We start from the raw sequence: 19,523 nt of genomic DNA on the forward strand, positions 1-19,523 counted from the left end.
TACGTCACTATGTGGGAAGATTTGCATAATGCCGCCCAAATGTTCACGCAAAGAAAGAAGGCTTAACTTTTATTCTCGCTGTAGTATTGTTGCGGCCGCCGCCATGTCGTAAAGACGCTGTGTGCTTCGTTGTGAAAGCGAAACTACTTTGTTTGGTCTTCCAAAAGAGGACGATATCTGCTTCGTCATGCCTGGAGCTGATCTGTGCTGGTCGCTGAGGAAATACAACAACTTCGCGCTGTGGATCACAGGATCGGCTTTCACTGTGGACGAAGCGGAGTCCAGCCCGGGGTCGTCACATGTGGTTGCCTCAGGCATCACAATATGGTAAGGGACGTAACATTTCCGTCACACGCTTGAGGAATTCGGCCAATCACAATGCACTGGATAGCTGGCCAATCACAGCACACCTCGCTTTTTCAGACCGATGAGCTTTGTAAAAATCAACGAGTTTCAGAAAGGCGGGGCATAGAGGAGAAACAATAATGTACAGTATGTGGAAAATAATGTGTGTTTTTTTACCTTAAACCGCATAAACATTTCATTACACCAAATACACAAAATAATGTTCTTTTTAGCAACATCATATGACCCCTTTAAGAGAGTTTTTATTTTGGTTTAATTGGAAGTGACCATGACTTCACTAACAGAGAGTGAATGAATGGGAGCTTTTATGTGGCATGGCGCTTGTACTCCCCTCTGCTTACTCACAGAAAACAGAAAGGCCCAGTGTTCACTGACACAAGGTGTGTGTGCTGTTGAGGGATGTGGTACTTAAGAACTTATGGGTCAGTGTCTACGGGTCTTTTCAGAAAACAATGCCAAGCGTGGCTAGGACTTAAAATTATGAATAAGGTTTTGAACTGTCACATTATTTGATCAATTTGATAGCAATTAGTGCATAACGCCATATACATTTTATTAATAAAACTACTTTAAAAAGTGAGTGTTTCATCAGAATATCTGCCGGTTTGCACACAGACACACTTTAAAGGAATGGTTCAGCCGAAATTAAAAATTTGCTGAAAATTCACTCACCCTCAGGCCATCCAAGATGTAATTGAGTTTGCTTCTTCATCAGATTAGGAGAAATGTAGCATTGCATCACTTGCTCACCAATAGATCCTCTGCAGTGAATGGGTGCCGTCAGAGTCTAAACAGCTGATAAAAACATCTCAATAATTCACACCACTCCAGTCCATCAAATAACATCATGTGAAGCAAAAACTGCGTGTTTGTAAGAAATAAATCCATCAAGACATTTTAACATTAAAATGTTGCTTCTGGGTAAATTACAAGTCCATAATATTGCTTTCTGCAGTGAAAAAGTTTTGTCTGAATCAGGAGAGAAATATGGACAAAGCACTGTTAATAAGTGAAAACGGTTCTAAACAAATATGTGGATGGATTTTGAAGTGAGAAACAACAGGAGATTATTATAGATATTTCGGTCAAAAAGTGATGGACTGAAGTCTCTTTTTTGGGGGTGAACTATTCCTTTAAATGGGTTATCATTTTTGGACCACATGATTTAGAAGTTTCTCTTTTTCAGTGTTTTATATGGTTTACTTTTATATTTGCATCATCTAGCCCAATCATTTCTGAATTAACCTTGTGTTATGAAAAACCAACTGTAGCAGATGCTTAACAATAATGACCCATTTCTGTGAAAAATATGAAAACACATTTGAATGTTCATCAGAAGTCTTTACTTGGTTTTGTTTAAAGCCATACTGTGTACATTAGGCAATCTTCCGAACAAAAAGAGAAGTTCAAATAAAAATCAGAAAATAAAATCATATGAACACATACAGTACATATAAAAAAAGATACATTAACGCATAGGTTTTTTTTTTCTTGCAAACACATGAACAGTTTGCATGAGTCCGTGCTTTCTTTTTGTTCTTTCTCTTTTTTTTTTTGTAAAATTATAAAACTTATAAACACAAAATGTACACTTTATCTTTGAGATGAGCTCCAGCATACAGCTCAAAGAGAGTTAAGGCCATGATAGTGTGGGAACAAGAGTCATTATGACGTCATCACTCCCCTTGAGAAGTCGACCAATGGGATGTGACGTGCAGGTCACATGATCCAAATGTGAGTCCGTCCAAAACGGTAAAAGTTTGTTCATTCGAGTGTTTGAGTTCATAGTTTCTATATCTTTGTGTAGAGTCTGTGGAGTGTAAGATTTCAGCAAGACATTTGTGGCATCATATTCATAGTCTTTAAAAGCATATATAAGTAGTAGATTTTGTATATCACCTTTTTGGCATTTAATTCGGTGGGTATTGGCTCTAAAATGTACAATTTACGTATTTAATAACTCAGCTGGCACATTCATAAACAGTCGACTCTTCCCTGATTGGACGCAGCCGCTAAGTAAATAATGTACAAACCACATATTGCTTGTTATATCTATTCATTCCCATAATGCCACTGGTTTAACATAGGCACTCGCATCCACATGTTCACCATGTAGTCGTCGTTTATATGCATGCCCCTCCGTGCCTGTAGGGGGCAGTACACAAATGACTTGACCTTGCAAAAAAGTGTGTTTGTGTATGAGAACGTGTTTGAGTGAGTGTATCAGTGTACGTTTCTAAGCACAGATGGCACTGTACTGTCCACAACTTCCCTTCATATGGAGAAGAAACGTTATCGCCCAAATTAAAAATGATTTAAAAAAAAATGAATTGAAAGCAGAACGACCTGCTTTAGAGTTTACCCAAAAATGAAAATTGGCTGAAAAATTTCTCACCATTAGCATATCAAAGATGTAGAGGAGTTTGTTTCTTCATCAGATTTGGAGAAATGTAACATTGCATCACTTGCTCACCAATGGATGCTCTGTAGTGAATGGGTGCCGTCAGAATGAGAGTCCAAACAGCTGATAAAAACCTCACAATAATCCACAAGTAATCCACACCACTCCAGTCCATCAGTTAACGTCTTGAGAAGCGTCCAGAAGTCCATAATATTGCTTTCTCTAGTGAAAACGTCATCTCGTCTGAATTAGGAGAGAAATGTGCACAGATCAAACACTGTTCACAAGCAAAAATGTATTAAATTAACTGATGGACTGGAGTGGTGTGGATTATTGTGATGTTTTTATCAGCTGTTTGGACTCTCATTCTGACGGCACCCATTCACTGCAGAGGATCCATTGGTGAGCAAGTGATGTTATGCTACATTTCTATAAATCTGATGAAGAAACAAACCCATCTACATCTTGGATGGCCTGAGGGGGGAGTAGATTTTCAGCAAATGTAAATTTTTGGGTGGACTATGCCTTTAAGAGTTCCTCTGTCTCGCTCAGGCTTGTTCTTTATCGGTTCTCCACAGCTGCTCCTTGACCTCCGGCGGCAAGGTGTTGAAGAGGTCCTCTTCTACGATCAGCCCGGAGCGCTTGAGAAGGCGACATTCGGAGAGCTCCACCGGTAATCCCTCCAGCCGGTTTCCGCGGAGCTCCAGCTGCATGAGGCCGGTTAACTCTCCGAAACGTGACGGCAGCACCGTAAGGCAGTTATTTCCCAGATTCAGCGTCCGCAGCTTCTTACACTGGAACAACTCGGGTGGCAGCGCCTCGATCTGAAACAGAGCAAAACATGGTTCACACACAAGCGCTGTGATATGATTCTCTTTCATCAGTGTGTAAAATGTAATCTAATGAAAGAAAATAAAAAACAAACACGTTATTGCATGTAGCTTTAATTAAAACCACAATAAATAAATAAATACATATACAATAAAACAAAATACTCCCTTTATTTTGTATAATGCACAGGTCTCTGTGCTTTTGAAGAACATTAGTTTTCTGCAATAAAAGGTTATTACACAATATTTTTTCAGTTTTCACAAGAAAATATGGAGTTTATAAAAATAGTCAAATGTAGTGTGTAAAATGTAATCTATTGACAGAAAATAAGATAAACACTATTGTACATAACTTTTATGAAAATGTAGTAAAAATTAAAATATGTAGTTTATAAAAACTGCAAATGCAACTTAAAGTGTGGTTTATTGTATTTGTAGCAATGCTATTTTAGCTTTTTTTTTTTGTTGAAATTTATTGTATTTGAAGTGAGAAAAATGTGTTTTTACGGTTTTAGCTTTAGTTTCAGTTAACTATAATAACCCTGGTTTATATCAATATCAATGTGACTATAACAATAATAATAACAACAACAATTAATTAATTATTAGTAGTAGTAACTAAAAATATTAACTTACCTAAATAAAAATATAAAACATATTTAATTAAATTGCAACCTTTGCCGTTTGATAAATCATACTTAGTCATATTGCAATTTTGGTTTTATTTCAGTAGCTAATAAACTATTTTCAGTTATTTTTGTTAATGGAGTAAATAATGAAAAATAAGTGTTCATCTGATTTCAGCTCATTCAATCTGTGTGTTTTGTGCAGTATGTAACAGTAATGTACAGTCAGCGATCAGTCGGGGGATCAGGTGTCTTGCTCAGGGTTTATTTCGCTGATTGATATGAGAAACCCAAAACCAGCAGAGCCACGCAGGCAATAGCTTCAGTTATCCAGTTTAACCACCATTATGCGACAATATTTGACTGCAGAATGCCACGACTGACCAATCAGAATCAAGTATTTCAGAGAGTCGTGTAATATGATCTATTCATAATAAATGACGTGCCCCATTTAAAGCCACTCGCTCGGCAGGGCGGAGACCCAGAAAACATATTATACACAGGAAAACCAATTATCTCCAGAGTAAGTGGCTAATTTTGGCACACACACACACTGTCTCTCTCTCTCTCTCTCTCTCTCTCTCTCTAAAAATCAAACATGTGCATCTAGTTACCATCCACCTTGATTCTCAACAAATAACACAAATTACACAACTCATTTAGATAACAACGAGCTAATGAAAGAACCGGGAAGGTTGTGTGTGTGTGTGTGTGTGTGTGTGTGTGTGTAAGTGCACAAACTCCTCGACAGGAGGTCCCATAAAGGTGCTATTTTCAGAAACATGCCACACACGCTCTCCAACACGCCCATTACTAAAAACAAGCACAAGTGTCCGTCAAACTCAAAACACATGAGAGACACAGGTTGTGTGTGTTGCACCATAATGTTCCTGGACTTTAGGTCTGTATGTACCCTGACTGTTGACTCGCATCCAAAAATCCAGATTGAACAAAACAATGGCACCGTTTAATGCCGCTTACGCCCCAGAGAAAGCTCTGATGGGCGTCTGACAGATAGGTATGCGTAAGACGTGATTCGAGGGTGTGGAAAGACTGGAGCTGCTGAGAAATCAGGCTTTAATGCAGCAAACAGGATTTCCGAAAGCACAACTGGAGCCGCCTTTCTGATACATTGTCACACTGGCACTGTGAGTTTGCAGAGGATTCCCGTCCTCAAACACCACAGACACAATATTTTATATTACAAACCTCAAAAATATTTGCTATGATTGCGGTAATTGTAATTTAATTAGCGTTAACTGGCATTAGATGGCTGTGTTGCAATAATTTTAGGAAGGATGCGTCGCCTGCAACAGTAAGCAAAAACAATGACTAAATGGCTATTTTGCTAATGAGTGATTTAGATTTAGATTAGTAAGCAAGTTAGTACATAAAAGATTATGAAAGCATTTTTTCTTTGGTATAATATGCACTTATGAATCATTCACAATAAGACCATGAACATACTGAAGTTTTAAAGAACTTGTATTTACTTTAAAGCATCAGGAATTTTTTTTTTATTATTATAATACATATTATATAGTAACATATATATACATTTTATATTATATAATTAGTTTATCTAATTACTTAATTTAATTAATAATAATTGAATTTAATAATATTTTAAATAAATTATATATATATTATACCGTGTGTATGTGTGTATCTATCTATCTATATACTGTCTATATATATATATATCACACACACACACACACACACACACATACATACAGTATATAATATTTATTTTTATATAGATGTATATAAAATAAATATAAAATATAAATTATTTATAAATTAAATTATATATATAAATTACATGTATTCAAATTAAATAAAAATTTAAAAATAACAATATTTTAAATAAAAATAAATTACATTTATATATATATATATATATATATATATATATATATACATAAATACTATATATGAAATATTTATTTTATATACACAAAATAAATTAAATATAAATTACACGTGCACACACACGTGTGTTTTAGTTTTCAAATATTGTGTGTATTTTATATAATTTATATTAATTCTGTGTACACACAATATTTTAGAATATTACATATACAGTATATATAATAGCTGAAGTACAGCATTTATTTGAAATTCTTTTTTTTTGTAACCTTATAAGTTTCTTTATTGTCACTTTTGAGCAATTTAATGTATATTTGCTGAATAAAATGATTAATTTATTATTTTTTTATATTATTATTACATCTTACAGACTCAAAACTTTTGAATGGTTCCTACTATTCAATTCAATTTGTTTATTAGGAATAACCCTGGAAATGTACCATATACATCATCTATCTGTACACATAGTACATCTGCAGATTTACAGGGAACTCAGATAGCAGTGTCTGAGGGAATCTCACAGGAAGGTGAGGTGCAAGTCTGCACATTTATGCTCAACTCACTCTGTTGGCTGTCACCGCAAAGTACTGCAGGTTCTGCAGGAAGCCGATGTCTGCAGGGATGCTGGTCAGGTTGTTGTGGCTGAGGTCCAGGTAACGCAGCTTCCTGCAGAAGAAGAGCTGGGCAGGAATCTTCTCGATCTTGTTCCTGTTCAGGTAGAGGCGCTCCAGGTTGGTGAGGGTGCCGATCTGGATGGGGATATAGGCGATCTGGTTGTACCAGAGCTTGAGGCACACCAGTCTGTGGAGATGCTGGAAGCTGATGATCTCCTCAATGGTCTTCAAGTTGTTGTCTTTCAGATCGATCTCCTGCAGACAGAAGTTGATGTGCATATCAGAATAAGTGAACAGAGCTTGTTCGAGCATGAAAATACCTGTGGCATGATGCCAAGCATTAAGAAATGTACAGCATTTATACAACACAGCAAGTTTAAGACACTCAATAATCTGGTTTTACATGCATATACATTGCAATTTAGGGGTGTAAACGTAGGGCTGCACAATTAATCGAATTTCTAATCGCGATTACAATTACGGACGCCACAATTATGTTTAGTTTTAGTATAACATTATAATACCATTCATATTTTTACTTTTTTTATAATTTAAAGAAGAAACCAATCCGATTGACATTTGAGGCTTAATACTATAGAAAAGCACTAAAGGTTTTTCTGTTAAAAGTGTTTTCAGCTTGTTTATTTTCATATAAAAATACAGCATGCAGTTGCATCAAACAATGGTATAAACGTCATTCAATGTAAATTCTGATAATCGTAATTAATAAATTGCAATTACAATTTCAACGGAATAATCGACAATTATAATTTTTGTCATAATCATGCAGCCCTAGTGTAACTAGGGATGCACGATATATCGGCCACCATATCGGTATCGGCCCATATCGGCTCATTTTTTCTGTTATCAGTATCGGCCTGATAAGAAAATTTGGCCGATATCTTAAAGCCGATAAATAATGCATTATTTCCTTCAGAGACACTTCAGATGCGCGCTGTTCGTTTGCAGCCTTTTGTGCAATTGTACGTTGTAATATTGTGTTTATTTGATGTATATCTGATTTATCTCATATAGAATGCGTTTGGTTAAGTTAAAAAGAGCGCTTCAGTTTACCGGTGATAAACTCAAACAGCAGTGCACAACATTAATAACTATGATTGGGAATGTCGTGTATATAAAATTCTAATGAGTAACGGTACACATATTCGTACCGAATATTTTCGGTATGGGTCTTTCGTTTCGGTACGCACGTATACCGAACAAATCATTCAATTTTTCCAGGAAATTTAGACAATAAATGGCATTTTGGCGCTCTTTGATGTGGCGCGACAGATCGCTGTATAAACTCAAGTGAGTGCGATCATCCCTTCCTCTTTACTAGTTTTATTTTACGTGAATTAACATCTCATGCCTCATGTAATCGCACAATCAGTGTTTCACTCGTGGAAAGATGCGATTAAAACGGCTTGTAATCAAGATGTCACATAGCATTTTACATGATTGCATACAATTTTTTAATTTGAGTGTTGATTATTATAGTTAAAAATAAACAGTAATTAAATTTGAGTTTGGGCACTTGTTAATTGTAACCTTATAGTAACGTAAAAGGGCTCCCTGTAGTTTATAGCAGAAGCTGAGGTCGATTTTATTTTATAAGGTAGATGTAAAGAAAATTTTAATTATAATTTAATTTATTTAAAGAAAGAGCAATTTGTTAAACATTGTTTAAAAAAAAAAAAAAGCAATTTATGTTTAGTTTATTTCCTCCTGCTACAACGAAACCATACCGAACCGTGACGTCAAAACCGAACCGTCATGTTTGTGTACCGTTACACCCCTATTGCAAATTATTGCATCTTTTAAAATAACAGCAAAAAGGCCCAAAAATTATGATGCCGAGTTCAAAAATTCAAATGAAACTTTCCATAATGTATGGAAAATCCATTCTGGCACAAGCACAGGTATTATGCAGAGTTATGAAGGATGACTGATGACCTGTAGATTGTGCAGGCTGAATATGGAGTGCGGGATCCGCTCTAGATCACAGCGCAGCAGCTCCAGCTCCGTCAGGTTCATCATCTTCTTCAGACTGTTCAGAACCATCAGTTTGGTCCCTTCGTTATTGATGGAGAGCTTCTGCAAGTGAACGCCAACGTCCGTCACCACCTGCAGGGGGAAGAAGATGTGCTGGAATCATTATTTGTTCCTAAAGGAGTTATAAAACACAATTCTGTGTGAATATATTCAGCTGTTAGATTACAAACAGCACCAGAGGTAAGAACATTAGGATGATTATTAGAATTTCCCCATTGGTCTTCTATCTCCACTTTTTTCTGTAGTAAATTACATATGAATAAATTTTTGCAACATGTTGTTCTGAATATTTACAAAAATACCTACAACAAGCATAACACACCTGCATACCTACTAGGGCTGTCAAAAAAAAAAACTTTAATTTCGAAAATTCGTCGAATTTCAAATAAAAATCAACATTCTAATGCAAAAACGTTGCATTAAATAAAATAAAATTCGTGCACCTTATCAGTGGATGTAAGTGTCATTGCATTTTAATGCTTTTGTTAGCCTATCCAGTTGAACCGACTAGATGCGGCGCTGCTACGTTGTTCATTCAGAATATTGCGGGGAAAAAAGAACATCAATGCGGAGATGATGTTGTTTACATCAAAACCGAAACCAAACCGTTCACACAGAACGTATGTTTATCACATTTTCTAGAGGGACATCTATCACCATTGCACTCGTGTCTCTCACAAGAGAGACGCATGTTTCGAAAACCATGTAAAAGTATCACAATGCACTGGGTCAGCTGGCCAATCAGTGCAGACTGCGCTTGTCAAAGGAGGGGCTTTGTTGAAAACGAAGCGTTTGAGAGAGGCGGGGGATAGAGGACCTACAATAATGTACCGTATTTGAAAAATAATATGTTTTTTGAACATTAAAGCATGTCAACATATTCTGTTACACCAAATACACAAAATAATGAATAGCATCATATGACCACTTTAAGTTTTTTAAATGAAGAAAGTACTCTTTGTGATTGGTTTTCGGTCCTTTGTATTAAACTATACATACATGCATGATGCTGTTTTGTTTCTAATTGTTTAAGCAACTTTAATTATATAAGGTTTATAAACATTATTTTAAACATTATGTACTTTTTTCAAAGATAGTCATGTTATTTTATTACGCTTTGAAGAAACGTGCATAATATTTTGTTCGATGCGCCCCCTTGTGGCCTGAGAATATAATTCGAATATTGATAATATTTAAGTAAAAAAAATTTAATTTAGATTTTCAGCCATTTTGACAGCCCTAATACCTACCTAGCATAACACAACGCATAAATACAGAAGTTATTTTTACTATTGGTAAATATCGCAGATTATCTCTGAAGGAAAGAACTATTTATTATATGTAATATAAATAATATACATTAATATATTATCTATAGCCTATAATTTATTATATATACTATTTTTATTATAAACATTATATTATATAATATTATATTTATTATATTAAGTTTAATTATATAAATTCATGAAATTATATACATATTTTAAGCTATATAATTATATAAATGAAATATTTTGTATACAATATTTTATTATAAAAAAATTATTATAACAATGACCAAAATGCTGTATATCATAATTAAATTGTTAATAAAATTTTGGTTTCACTTTATTTTAAGGTGTCATTGTTACAGTGTAATTATACATTTAAGTACTGAGTAATATTAATTACCTACATGTACTTACTATATGGTTAGGGATAGGATTAGGATTTGTTTTAGGGTTACTTGCATGCAATTACGCATAATTAATTGTTGTTAAGTACATGTAACATGTGTAATGAGGACACCTTAAAATAAAGGTAAATAATAAAATAGTTTCTATAATTTATATATATATATATATATATATATATATATATAAATAAATGTCTTTTCTATTACGCACATAATATTATAAAGATTTTTTTTTACCAAAAGATAAAACGATTATTTTATACAAATTATTTAAACAATACTATATTATTGATATTTATATTAACAATACATTTCTACATAATTTAAATTACAAACCATTTAAATTATACATATATTATTTATATATTTATACAACTTTTTTTTGCTACATGATTTCAATAAAATATTTTTTTTGTCTTCATAATAATGTGCACTGATAAACCAAGCCCAACAAGACTAGGAACATGTAATAAGAATGCAAATAATTTTGACATCATGCCTTTCTGAACGTGCTGATGAATTTGTGAGAGTAACATCATCTCACCTGAGGCAGTTTAGTGAGGTTGCTCTTCAGCCGCAGGACCTTGAGCCTCTTGAGCTCCCGCAGGCCGTCGATGACGATGAATCGGTTGTTATCCGCGCTGAGGTTTCCGGTCAGATGAAGCTCGCTGAGGTTCTTGAGGCTGTAGATCCACAGTGGGATCTCCTTAATGTCTGTGAACTTTATGTGTAGTGATTTGAGGTTCTCGCGGAGGAAGGCCAGAGCAGGAGCCTCGATTTTGGCCGGCGTGTGGTAAAGCCACATCTCCCTCAGGTTACACAGCTGTGCGATTATGGGCGGGATCGTAACATCAGGGATCAGCTCCAATTTCAGCACCTGCAGGAAACACAGAGAATACATTTACCTGCAGTTAAAGCAACCAGTGGTGTGCGACTGGGGCGGGGCTATCTTTTTTTGACCAATAGCATATAGAGGATATTATTCCAGAAACCTCATTATTTTTGCAATTCCATTCGGTGACATCAATGGCACAGAAATTACACACTTTGCCTTTAAGAATTAAAAACCTGAAAGAAAAGAAAGCAAGCCATGTGTGAGGAAACAGCTCTAACTTCCTCCTAAGCAGCTGTGAAAAGTAAAACGTGATCTTACAGAGTAATCTTACTGCACACAAGCGGTTACTTAAGGGGAAGCTGAACTGGACTCATGCTTTGGGGAAGAAACTGAACTATGACTTTTTTTGGGGGGGGCCAAATTATACAGCCCTACAAATAATTGTATTTAATAAATAATTTATAATAATAATAATATTTTAAATTACTTATTTAAATAAATTATTCATAGGGCTGCATAATTTGGTCAATCAGTTTGTGAATTCCTCAATATGACTATAAAACCATAACTTAAATAAATCAATTAAAACTTTTTACAAAATATTAGTAGTATTATTATAATTATTTTAAAATATTTAATTTATTTAAATTAATTGTTTTTAGGGCTGTATAATCTGACCAAACATTTGGTGATTATATCAATATGACTATAAAATAATAATTTTTTATAATTTAAATAAATGTATTAATTAAAACAATAATAATCATATATTATTATTACTGCTAAATACAAATGTTAAACAAAATAAGAAATATTATTAATGTTTTAAATTATGGTAAATTGGTTAAATAACAATACTATTATTTATGGCAGTCTTTATTTCTTTATTTCACAACGTTAAACCTTCAAGCTTTTATTTTGGTGGAAAGCTGCAGAGCTATGAGTTTCTTTCTTCTGTGAAACATAAAGGAAGACATTAACCAAACAGCTTCGGTTCCCATTGTCTTACATTGTATTTTTTTGTCAAAGGGATGTTCAGGAACCGAAACAGATTTCCAACGTTCTTCAAAATATCTTCTTTTGTTTTCAACAGAAGATACAAAGCAGTCTTTGCCATGTTATAACTGCACAACATATTGCGGATTTCAGTGTAATTTTGATTAACTGTGCAGCCCTGCTCAAGTTGAAGTTTAGCAGAGAACAGGCTACTTTAAGCAGGTCTTGAACAGGCCTATAAGCACGACCTGAAACGTCTGACTTTAAAGGGATACTTCACCCAAAAATGAAAATTTGCCTGTGTTTTACTCACCCTCAAGGCATCCTAGGTGTATATGACTTTCTTCTTTCAGACGAATCCAATCGGAGTTATATTAAAAATTGTCCTTTCTCTTCCAAGCTTTATAATGGCAGTGGGCGGGTGGTTTTGTTCAGCAGTCCAAAAGTAGTCAAATAAAGCACATCCATCCATAATAAAACGTGCCTCACATGGCTCCGGGGGGGTGAATAAAGGCCTCCTGTAGCAAATTGATGCGTTTTTGCAAGAAAAATAGCCATATTTAAAACGTTATAAACACTTTTCTTTCACTTCTGCTGACTGTCGTAGGCGGAAGCCGTTCCGGCGGATGACGCAGGACGGATGCATAGCGCACGCGGCATTATTAGTGATGAATGCGGAAGTGCGGAGAGCTGCAAAACAAAATGTCGGTCACGAATTAGAAGCACAAAACGAGGTTTTGTAAAGAAAAATGTTGGAGGATTTCGATATAAGCCAAGAGGAGACAGGCTTTCCCTTGCTAAAGTAAGGAAACATTGCTTCCTTTGCTCCTGTTAACAAACTCGCGAGACTAGCATATCTCAGAGGCGCGCGTGCATAAGTCCTACGTCACCCACCTGAATGGCTTGCACGTACGACAGTCCCTGGAAGTGAGAAAAAAATAGTTTATAACATTGTAAATATGGATATTTTTCTTACAAAAACGCATGGATTCTCTACATGAGGCCTTTATTCACCGCCAGGAGCCGTTTGAGGCACGTTTTATTATGGATGGATGCGCTTTATTTGACTACTTTTGGACTGCTGAACAAAAACACCCCCTTACTCCCATTCTAACACTTGGAAGAGCCAGGATAATTTTTAATTTAACTCCGATTGGATTCGTCTGAAAGAAGAAAGTCATATACATCTAGGACGCTTTGAGGGCGAGTAAAACATGGGCTAATTTTCATTTTTGGGTGAACTAACTCTTTAAATATGCATTCGGTAGGAGTTTTACAAATGTGACCCTGGACCACAAAACCAGTCATAAGAGTAAATTTTTCGAAATTGAGATTTATACATCAACCATTGATGTATGGTTTGTTAGGATAGGGCAATATTTGGCTGAGATACAACTATTTGAAAATCTGGGAACTGAGGGGGCAAAAAAAAAAAAAAGCATTTAAAGTTTGAAATGTTTTAAAGTACCTTTAAAGTTGTCCAAATTAAGTCCTTAGCAGAGCCGATCCTCCCTATACGCAAACAACAGGGGGCCCCGCTGCTCTCAAAGATTATTTAATTTTAGTTTTGTTTTTGAATTTGGACAGCGGTTATGAAAACATAAATGATCATTTCTTTTAATGCGGTGCGCTGTCGCCCTTTCTACGTAAAAATCAGTCAAATAATGTAATGTGAATGTCATAGTTATGCTCGAGGCTAAAAAAAAATGAGTTGAAAGCGTACCGAGCCGCGGAAGAGACACTGTTTCTCACGCGCTTTCCGCGAGCGCGATTCGAGACACGGACAAATGCGTTTCATTCATTCGTTCATTCATTAATCTCCTCCAGTTTTGCGTAGGGCCCCAAGAAGTCTAGGATCGGCACTGGTCTTTAGCAATGCATATTACTAATCAAATATTTTTTGATATATTTACGGTAGGAAATTTACCAAATAACGTCATGGAACATGATCTTTACTTAATATCCTAATGATTTTTGGCATAAAACAAAAATCGATAATTTTGACCCTTACAATGTATTTTTGGCTATTGCTACAAATACACCCGTGCTATTTATGACTGATTTTGTGCTCCAGGGTCACATATACAAACGTTGACACACACAAAGCCACACACCTCCAGCTCGACCAGGTCAAACACTGTGTCCGGGATGCCGCTCAGCATGAAGAGGTGCAGCTCCAGCTTCTCCTGCGAGTTTTTGGTTATCCTCTGTCTGAGTTTCTCCAGAGTCCATTCGTTATTCAGGTTCAGCTGTCGCAGTTTGTTCTCGCTGACCTCCGACAGGAAGACGGCAAAGCGCTTGGAGTACAGCGGGTCGTACTGATCGATCATGTGCAGCATGAAGGCGAAGTCGTTCTTGACGTCGGGGATGTCGCTGTAGCTGCTCTCCTCACGAATGGACTCGAAGGAGTAGCGCTTTAGCGAGCGGCTGATGATCCAGTACAGCGTGTACATGCAGATGAGACCGTAAACCACCACCAGGCTGATGTAGAAGCAGGCCAGGATCTTAAAGAGCGTGGCCAGAGGATGGGCGCAGTGGTACGTGCGATAACCGGTCAGCCGCTCGATGTCCACGGTGCACGGCACACTGAACTTGATGTGGTGGACGTAGTACATGGTGTAGCAGATGATGATGAGGAACTGGATGACTTTGATGATGATTTGGCGGATGTAAAGACGGTGAACGATGTCACCCTCCTCCACGTGGATACGGAACTTCTTCACCTGAAAAGAGAGGAGGATGAGATGAGACCATATATTCAGAATATTTGGGCTCCGTTCCAAAACCTAGCAGACTACCTACATAGACTGCATCCTTCAAAGGCATCCTAACTGAAATGTTAACAATGTGACAAATAAAACGAAATATCTATCAATAACTATATTTTATTTAGTAGTATATGAAATAATTATACTTTTAAGATGATATATACAGTATATATATATATATATATAATATATAATAAATAAATATATTTTATTTATTAGTATATGAAGTGAGCAAAAATGTATAAACATTTATTAAATATATGAATACATGAATTTATATTTAATAGTATTTTCAAATTTTTTTTAGCATTGGACAAAATGACTTTTTATATTTATTAATATATGAAGTAAGCATTAATATATAAATATATTTATTAAATATATAGTAGTATATAAATATGTATTTATTAGATCATATATTATTTATTATTGTATTAAGTAAATGTGTTTGTGTTATTAATACTTTTCTGTATAAGCTAAATCATATAATAATAAATAAAATATAGTAATTATAAATATATTTATTAAATATATTAATTTAAAAATATTTATGTAATAATATTTATCGAATATTAATATATAAAATTACATTTAATAATAACAAATATTTTTCAGCATCAGATTAAATAAATATATTTTATTTATTAGTATATGAAGTGAGCAAAAATGTATAAACATTTATTAAATATATGAATACATGAATTTATATTTAATAGTATTTTCAAATTTTTTTTAGCATTGGACAAAATGACTTTTTATATTTATTAATATATGAAGTAAGCATTAATATATAAATATATTTATTAAATATATAGTAGTATATAAATATGTATTTATTAGATCATATATTATTTATTATTGTATTAAGTAAATGTGTTTGTGTTATTAATACTTTTCTGTATAAGCTAAATCATATAATAATAAATAAAATATAGTAATTATAAATATATTTATTAAATATATTAATTTAAAAATATTTATGTAATAATATTTATCGATAATTTCCTGCATTGGCTGAAATACTGAAATATGAAGTACAAATAATAAATATATTTATTAAATATATATTAATACATACATATTTATGTATAATATTAATACTTTTCTGTATAAGCTAAATCATATACTAATAAATAAAATATAGTAATTATAAATTATAAATATATTTATTAAATATATTAATTTAAAAATATTTATCGATAATTTCCTGCATTGGCTGAAATACTGAAATATGAAGTACAAATAATAAATATATTTATTAAATATATATTAATACATACATATTTATGTATAATATTTATCAATAAATATATTTATGATTTGTACTTCATATTTCAGTATTTCATATTTTTAGTATTCATATAATATATAAAATTATAATAAACAATTGATAAATATTATACATAAATATATATTAATACATACATATTTATGTATAATATTTATCAATTGTTTATTATAATTTTATATATTATATGAATTATGTATAAGTATAAATTAGTATATGAATAAGTACACATTCTAAATATATATTTATATATAATTATCTATGTAATAATATTTATCAATACTTTTTAGCACTGGCTGAAATAACCAATTTATTTATTAGCATATGAAGTAAACATAAGTACATTTTAAATTATTTATTACACTTTTGTATAAATATTTACATAATATGATTTATCAATATTTCAGAATTGGTTGAAATCGGTATATTTTATTAATTAGTATATGAAGTATTAATGTACAAATTATAAATACATTCATATTTAAATCACATTGCAAATCTGTGATTGCACTCTACACTAATGCTGCCTTTGAATTTAGCCAAAAGAAGTCATTTTGGAGGAATACATTTTAAAAAGTGCACCTACGATGCCTTGAAACGCTCACTACAGAGGCAGCTCACTAGGTTTTGGAACACAGCGCTGTTCACTAGACGTCCCACTTGTGACCTGAGAGCAACTCTTAAATAAATCATCCTCACACACCTTCTCAAACAGCGCTTTGGCCTGCTCTCCTTCCTTCTTATCCAGGACGCCCGTCTCCGAACGGTCCACGATGCCCTGCTCGATGCGGGACTTGGTCCTCTGCAGCATGGGAACGCTTGCTTCCACATCCTGGTCGCTGACACTGGAGGTTTTCTTATCCATCGAGCCGTTCATCTTCCCCGCCGGCTTCGGATCGCTCTCCTCCACCACCGTCTCAGAAAGCGCCCGCGTCGTCCACGGCGAGTCGAAACACTTCAGCAGGATCGACACGAAATGCTCCAGCTTCGAACTGGTCCGCGGAAACTTAAACCAGAAGTTACTACACGCTAGAAAGATCAGCGTGTGCAGCAGCACCAGATACGGGAAGTACTTTGCGAACCAGTGCAGCTTGTTCTCGTAACACACGGCGTCCACGTAGTTGTACTGGTGTCTGTCGAGGTCGTACTGGATGCCCTTTGGCTCGGCGTTGAGCGGCACGCTGACGTTGAGTTGTTCGCAGGTCTGGTTGACGACCCATTTGCACGGCAGGCAAATCATTTTGTCCTGCGTGACCTGCAGCGTGCCACCGAACACCGCGATCATCAGCATGACGATGGAGATGTAGTCTGTGAACACGTCCCACCATGGTTTCAGGATACGATACGCCGGCTGTGTATCAGCGAAGTATCGCAACTCAGTGATGGGAATCATGACAGTTTACCTGAGAAACAGAGAGAACCAAGAAATGACAAACTGTAAGTGACAGGCCAATAATCAATCAATCAAATGTCCACGTCATTTCCAATTAAATAAATAAAAATATTTAGCATAAGGTAACTTCTAAGCCTTTCATATCATTCTCAACCTTTTGCAAAAAATAATTTCCACCTAAAAATAAAAAAAATAATGAAATCATAAATCATAAATAAAAAATCATATTTTGCATAGGCAGGGTCATTTCTATGCCTTTCACATCATTCTCAACATTCTGCTAAATAAACAAATAAACAAAACAAAATAAAAATATTTTGCATGAAGTAATGATTCTAAACATTTTGCCAAAGGTCTATCTAAAAATAAAATACAATTAAATTAAATTTAAAAAACATTTCATATGAAGTAATGATTCTCAATCTTTGCAAAAGGTAATTTCTACCTTTAAAAAATAAAGTTCAATAAATATGTTTTGCATTAGTTCATTTTTAAGTGTTTGTATGATTCTCAACCCTTTGCTAAAGGTAATTTATAAAATAAAATAAAATAAATAAATATATAGAAATATTATTGATATTCATATCATTCGCAATCGTTTGAAAAAGATAGTTTCTGCCTAAATTTTTTTATAAATAAAACAGATAAATAAATAAATAAAATAATAATAAATTGTATAAATATAACAAATAAATAATAAATTAATTCTCTGCAGCATGGGAACGCTTGCCTCCACATCCTGGTCGCTGACGCTGGAGGTTTTCTTATCCATCGAGCCATTCATCTTCCCCGCCGGCTTCGGGTCGCTCTCCTCCACCACTGTCTCAGAAAGCGCCCGCGTCGTCCACGGCGAGTCGAAACACTTCAGCAGGATCGACACGAAATGCTCCAGCTTCGAACTGGTCCGCGGAAACTTAAACCAGAAGTTACTACAAGCTAGAAAGATCAACGTGTGCAGCAGCACCAGATACGGGAAGTACTTTGCGAACCAGTGCAGCTTGTTCTCGTAACACACGGCGTCCACGTAGTTGTACTGGTGTCTGTCGAGGTCGTACTGGATGCCCTTGGGCTCGGCATTGAGTGGCACGCTGACGTTGAGTTGTTCGCAGGTCTGGTTGACGACCCATTTGCACGGCAGGCAAATCATTTTGTCCTGCGTGACCTGCAGCGTGCCACCGAACACCGCGATCATCAGCATGACGATGGAGATGTAGTCTGTGAACACGTCCCACCATGGTTTCAGAATCCGATACGCCGGCTGTGTATCAGCGAAGTATCGCAACTCAGTGATGGGAATCATGACAGTTTACCTGAGAAACAAAGAACGTGAGTGAAAAATGACAAACCGGTAGTGACAATCAAATAATAACTCATCAAATGTGACCCTGGACCACAAAACCAGTCATAAGGGTAAATTTTTTTTACCTAGTGAACTACTTCGCAGTCCACTACCTACATAGACAGCGTCCTTCAAAGGCATCCTAACTGAAATGGAACTGCATAAATCATGTTAACAATGTGACACAAATAAAATAAAAAAATTAAAATATTTATTTATATTTATCAATCCTTATCTATAACTATATTTTATTTATTAGTATATGAAGTAAGCACAAACGTCTAAATATATTTAATAAATATACGTTAATATATAAATATTTATTTATTTGATAATATTTAGCTATAAATATTCTTTTCAGCATTGCAAGAAATTACTATATTTCATTTATTAGTATATGAAGTAAGTGTAAATGTATAAATTAAATATATATATATATATACACACACACACGTATATATA

The 19,523-nt window shown here is 34.6% G+C and overlaps 1 protein-coding gene across 3 annotated transcripts in view; it reads right to left on the reverse strand.

Moving 5' to 3' along the window:
* Positions 1-3,224: 3,224 nt before the first annotated feature.
* lrrc8aa (leucine rich repeat containing 8 VRAC subunit Aa) overlaps positions 3,225-19,523 on the reverse strand; it is a 31,035-nt gene continuing 14,736 nt past the window's right edge. For 2 of the 3 annotated variants that reach the window (XM_016272750.1, XM_016272751.1), the window contains 5 exons: positions 14,388-14,996; positions 10,987-11,319; positions 8,666-8,836; positions 6,659-6,964; positions 3,225-3,591 (listed from right to left, as the gene is read on the reverse strand). In XM_016272750.1, the coding sequence (XP_016128236.1) occupies positions 3,316-3,591; positions 6,659-6,964; positions 8,666-8,836; positions 10,987-11,319; positions 14,388-14,996 (1,695 nt within the window). In that variant the 3' untranslated portion in view covers positions 3,225-3,315. Of the gene's footprint in view, positions 3,592-6,658; positions 6,965-8,665; positions 8,837-10,986; positions 11,320-14,387; positions 14,997-17,032; positions 17,728-19,523 lie in introns of those variants that run through there. The other variant, XM_016272748.1, reaches the window with a different exon arrangement.

Source organism: Sinocyclocheilus grahami, unplaced genomic scaffold (assembly GCF_001515645.1).
Source record: "Sinocyclocheilus grahami isolate Dianchi unplaced genomic scaffold, SAMN03320097.WGS_v1.1 scaffold73.1, whole genome shotgun sequence".
Lineage (NCBI taxonomy): Eukaryota > Metazoa > Chordata > Actinopteri > Cypriniformes > Cyprinidae > Sinocyclocheilus > Sinocyclocheilus grahami.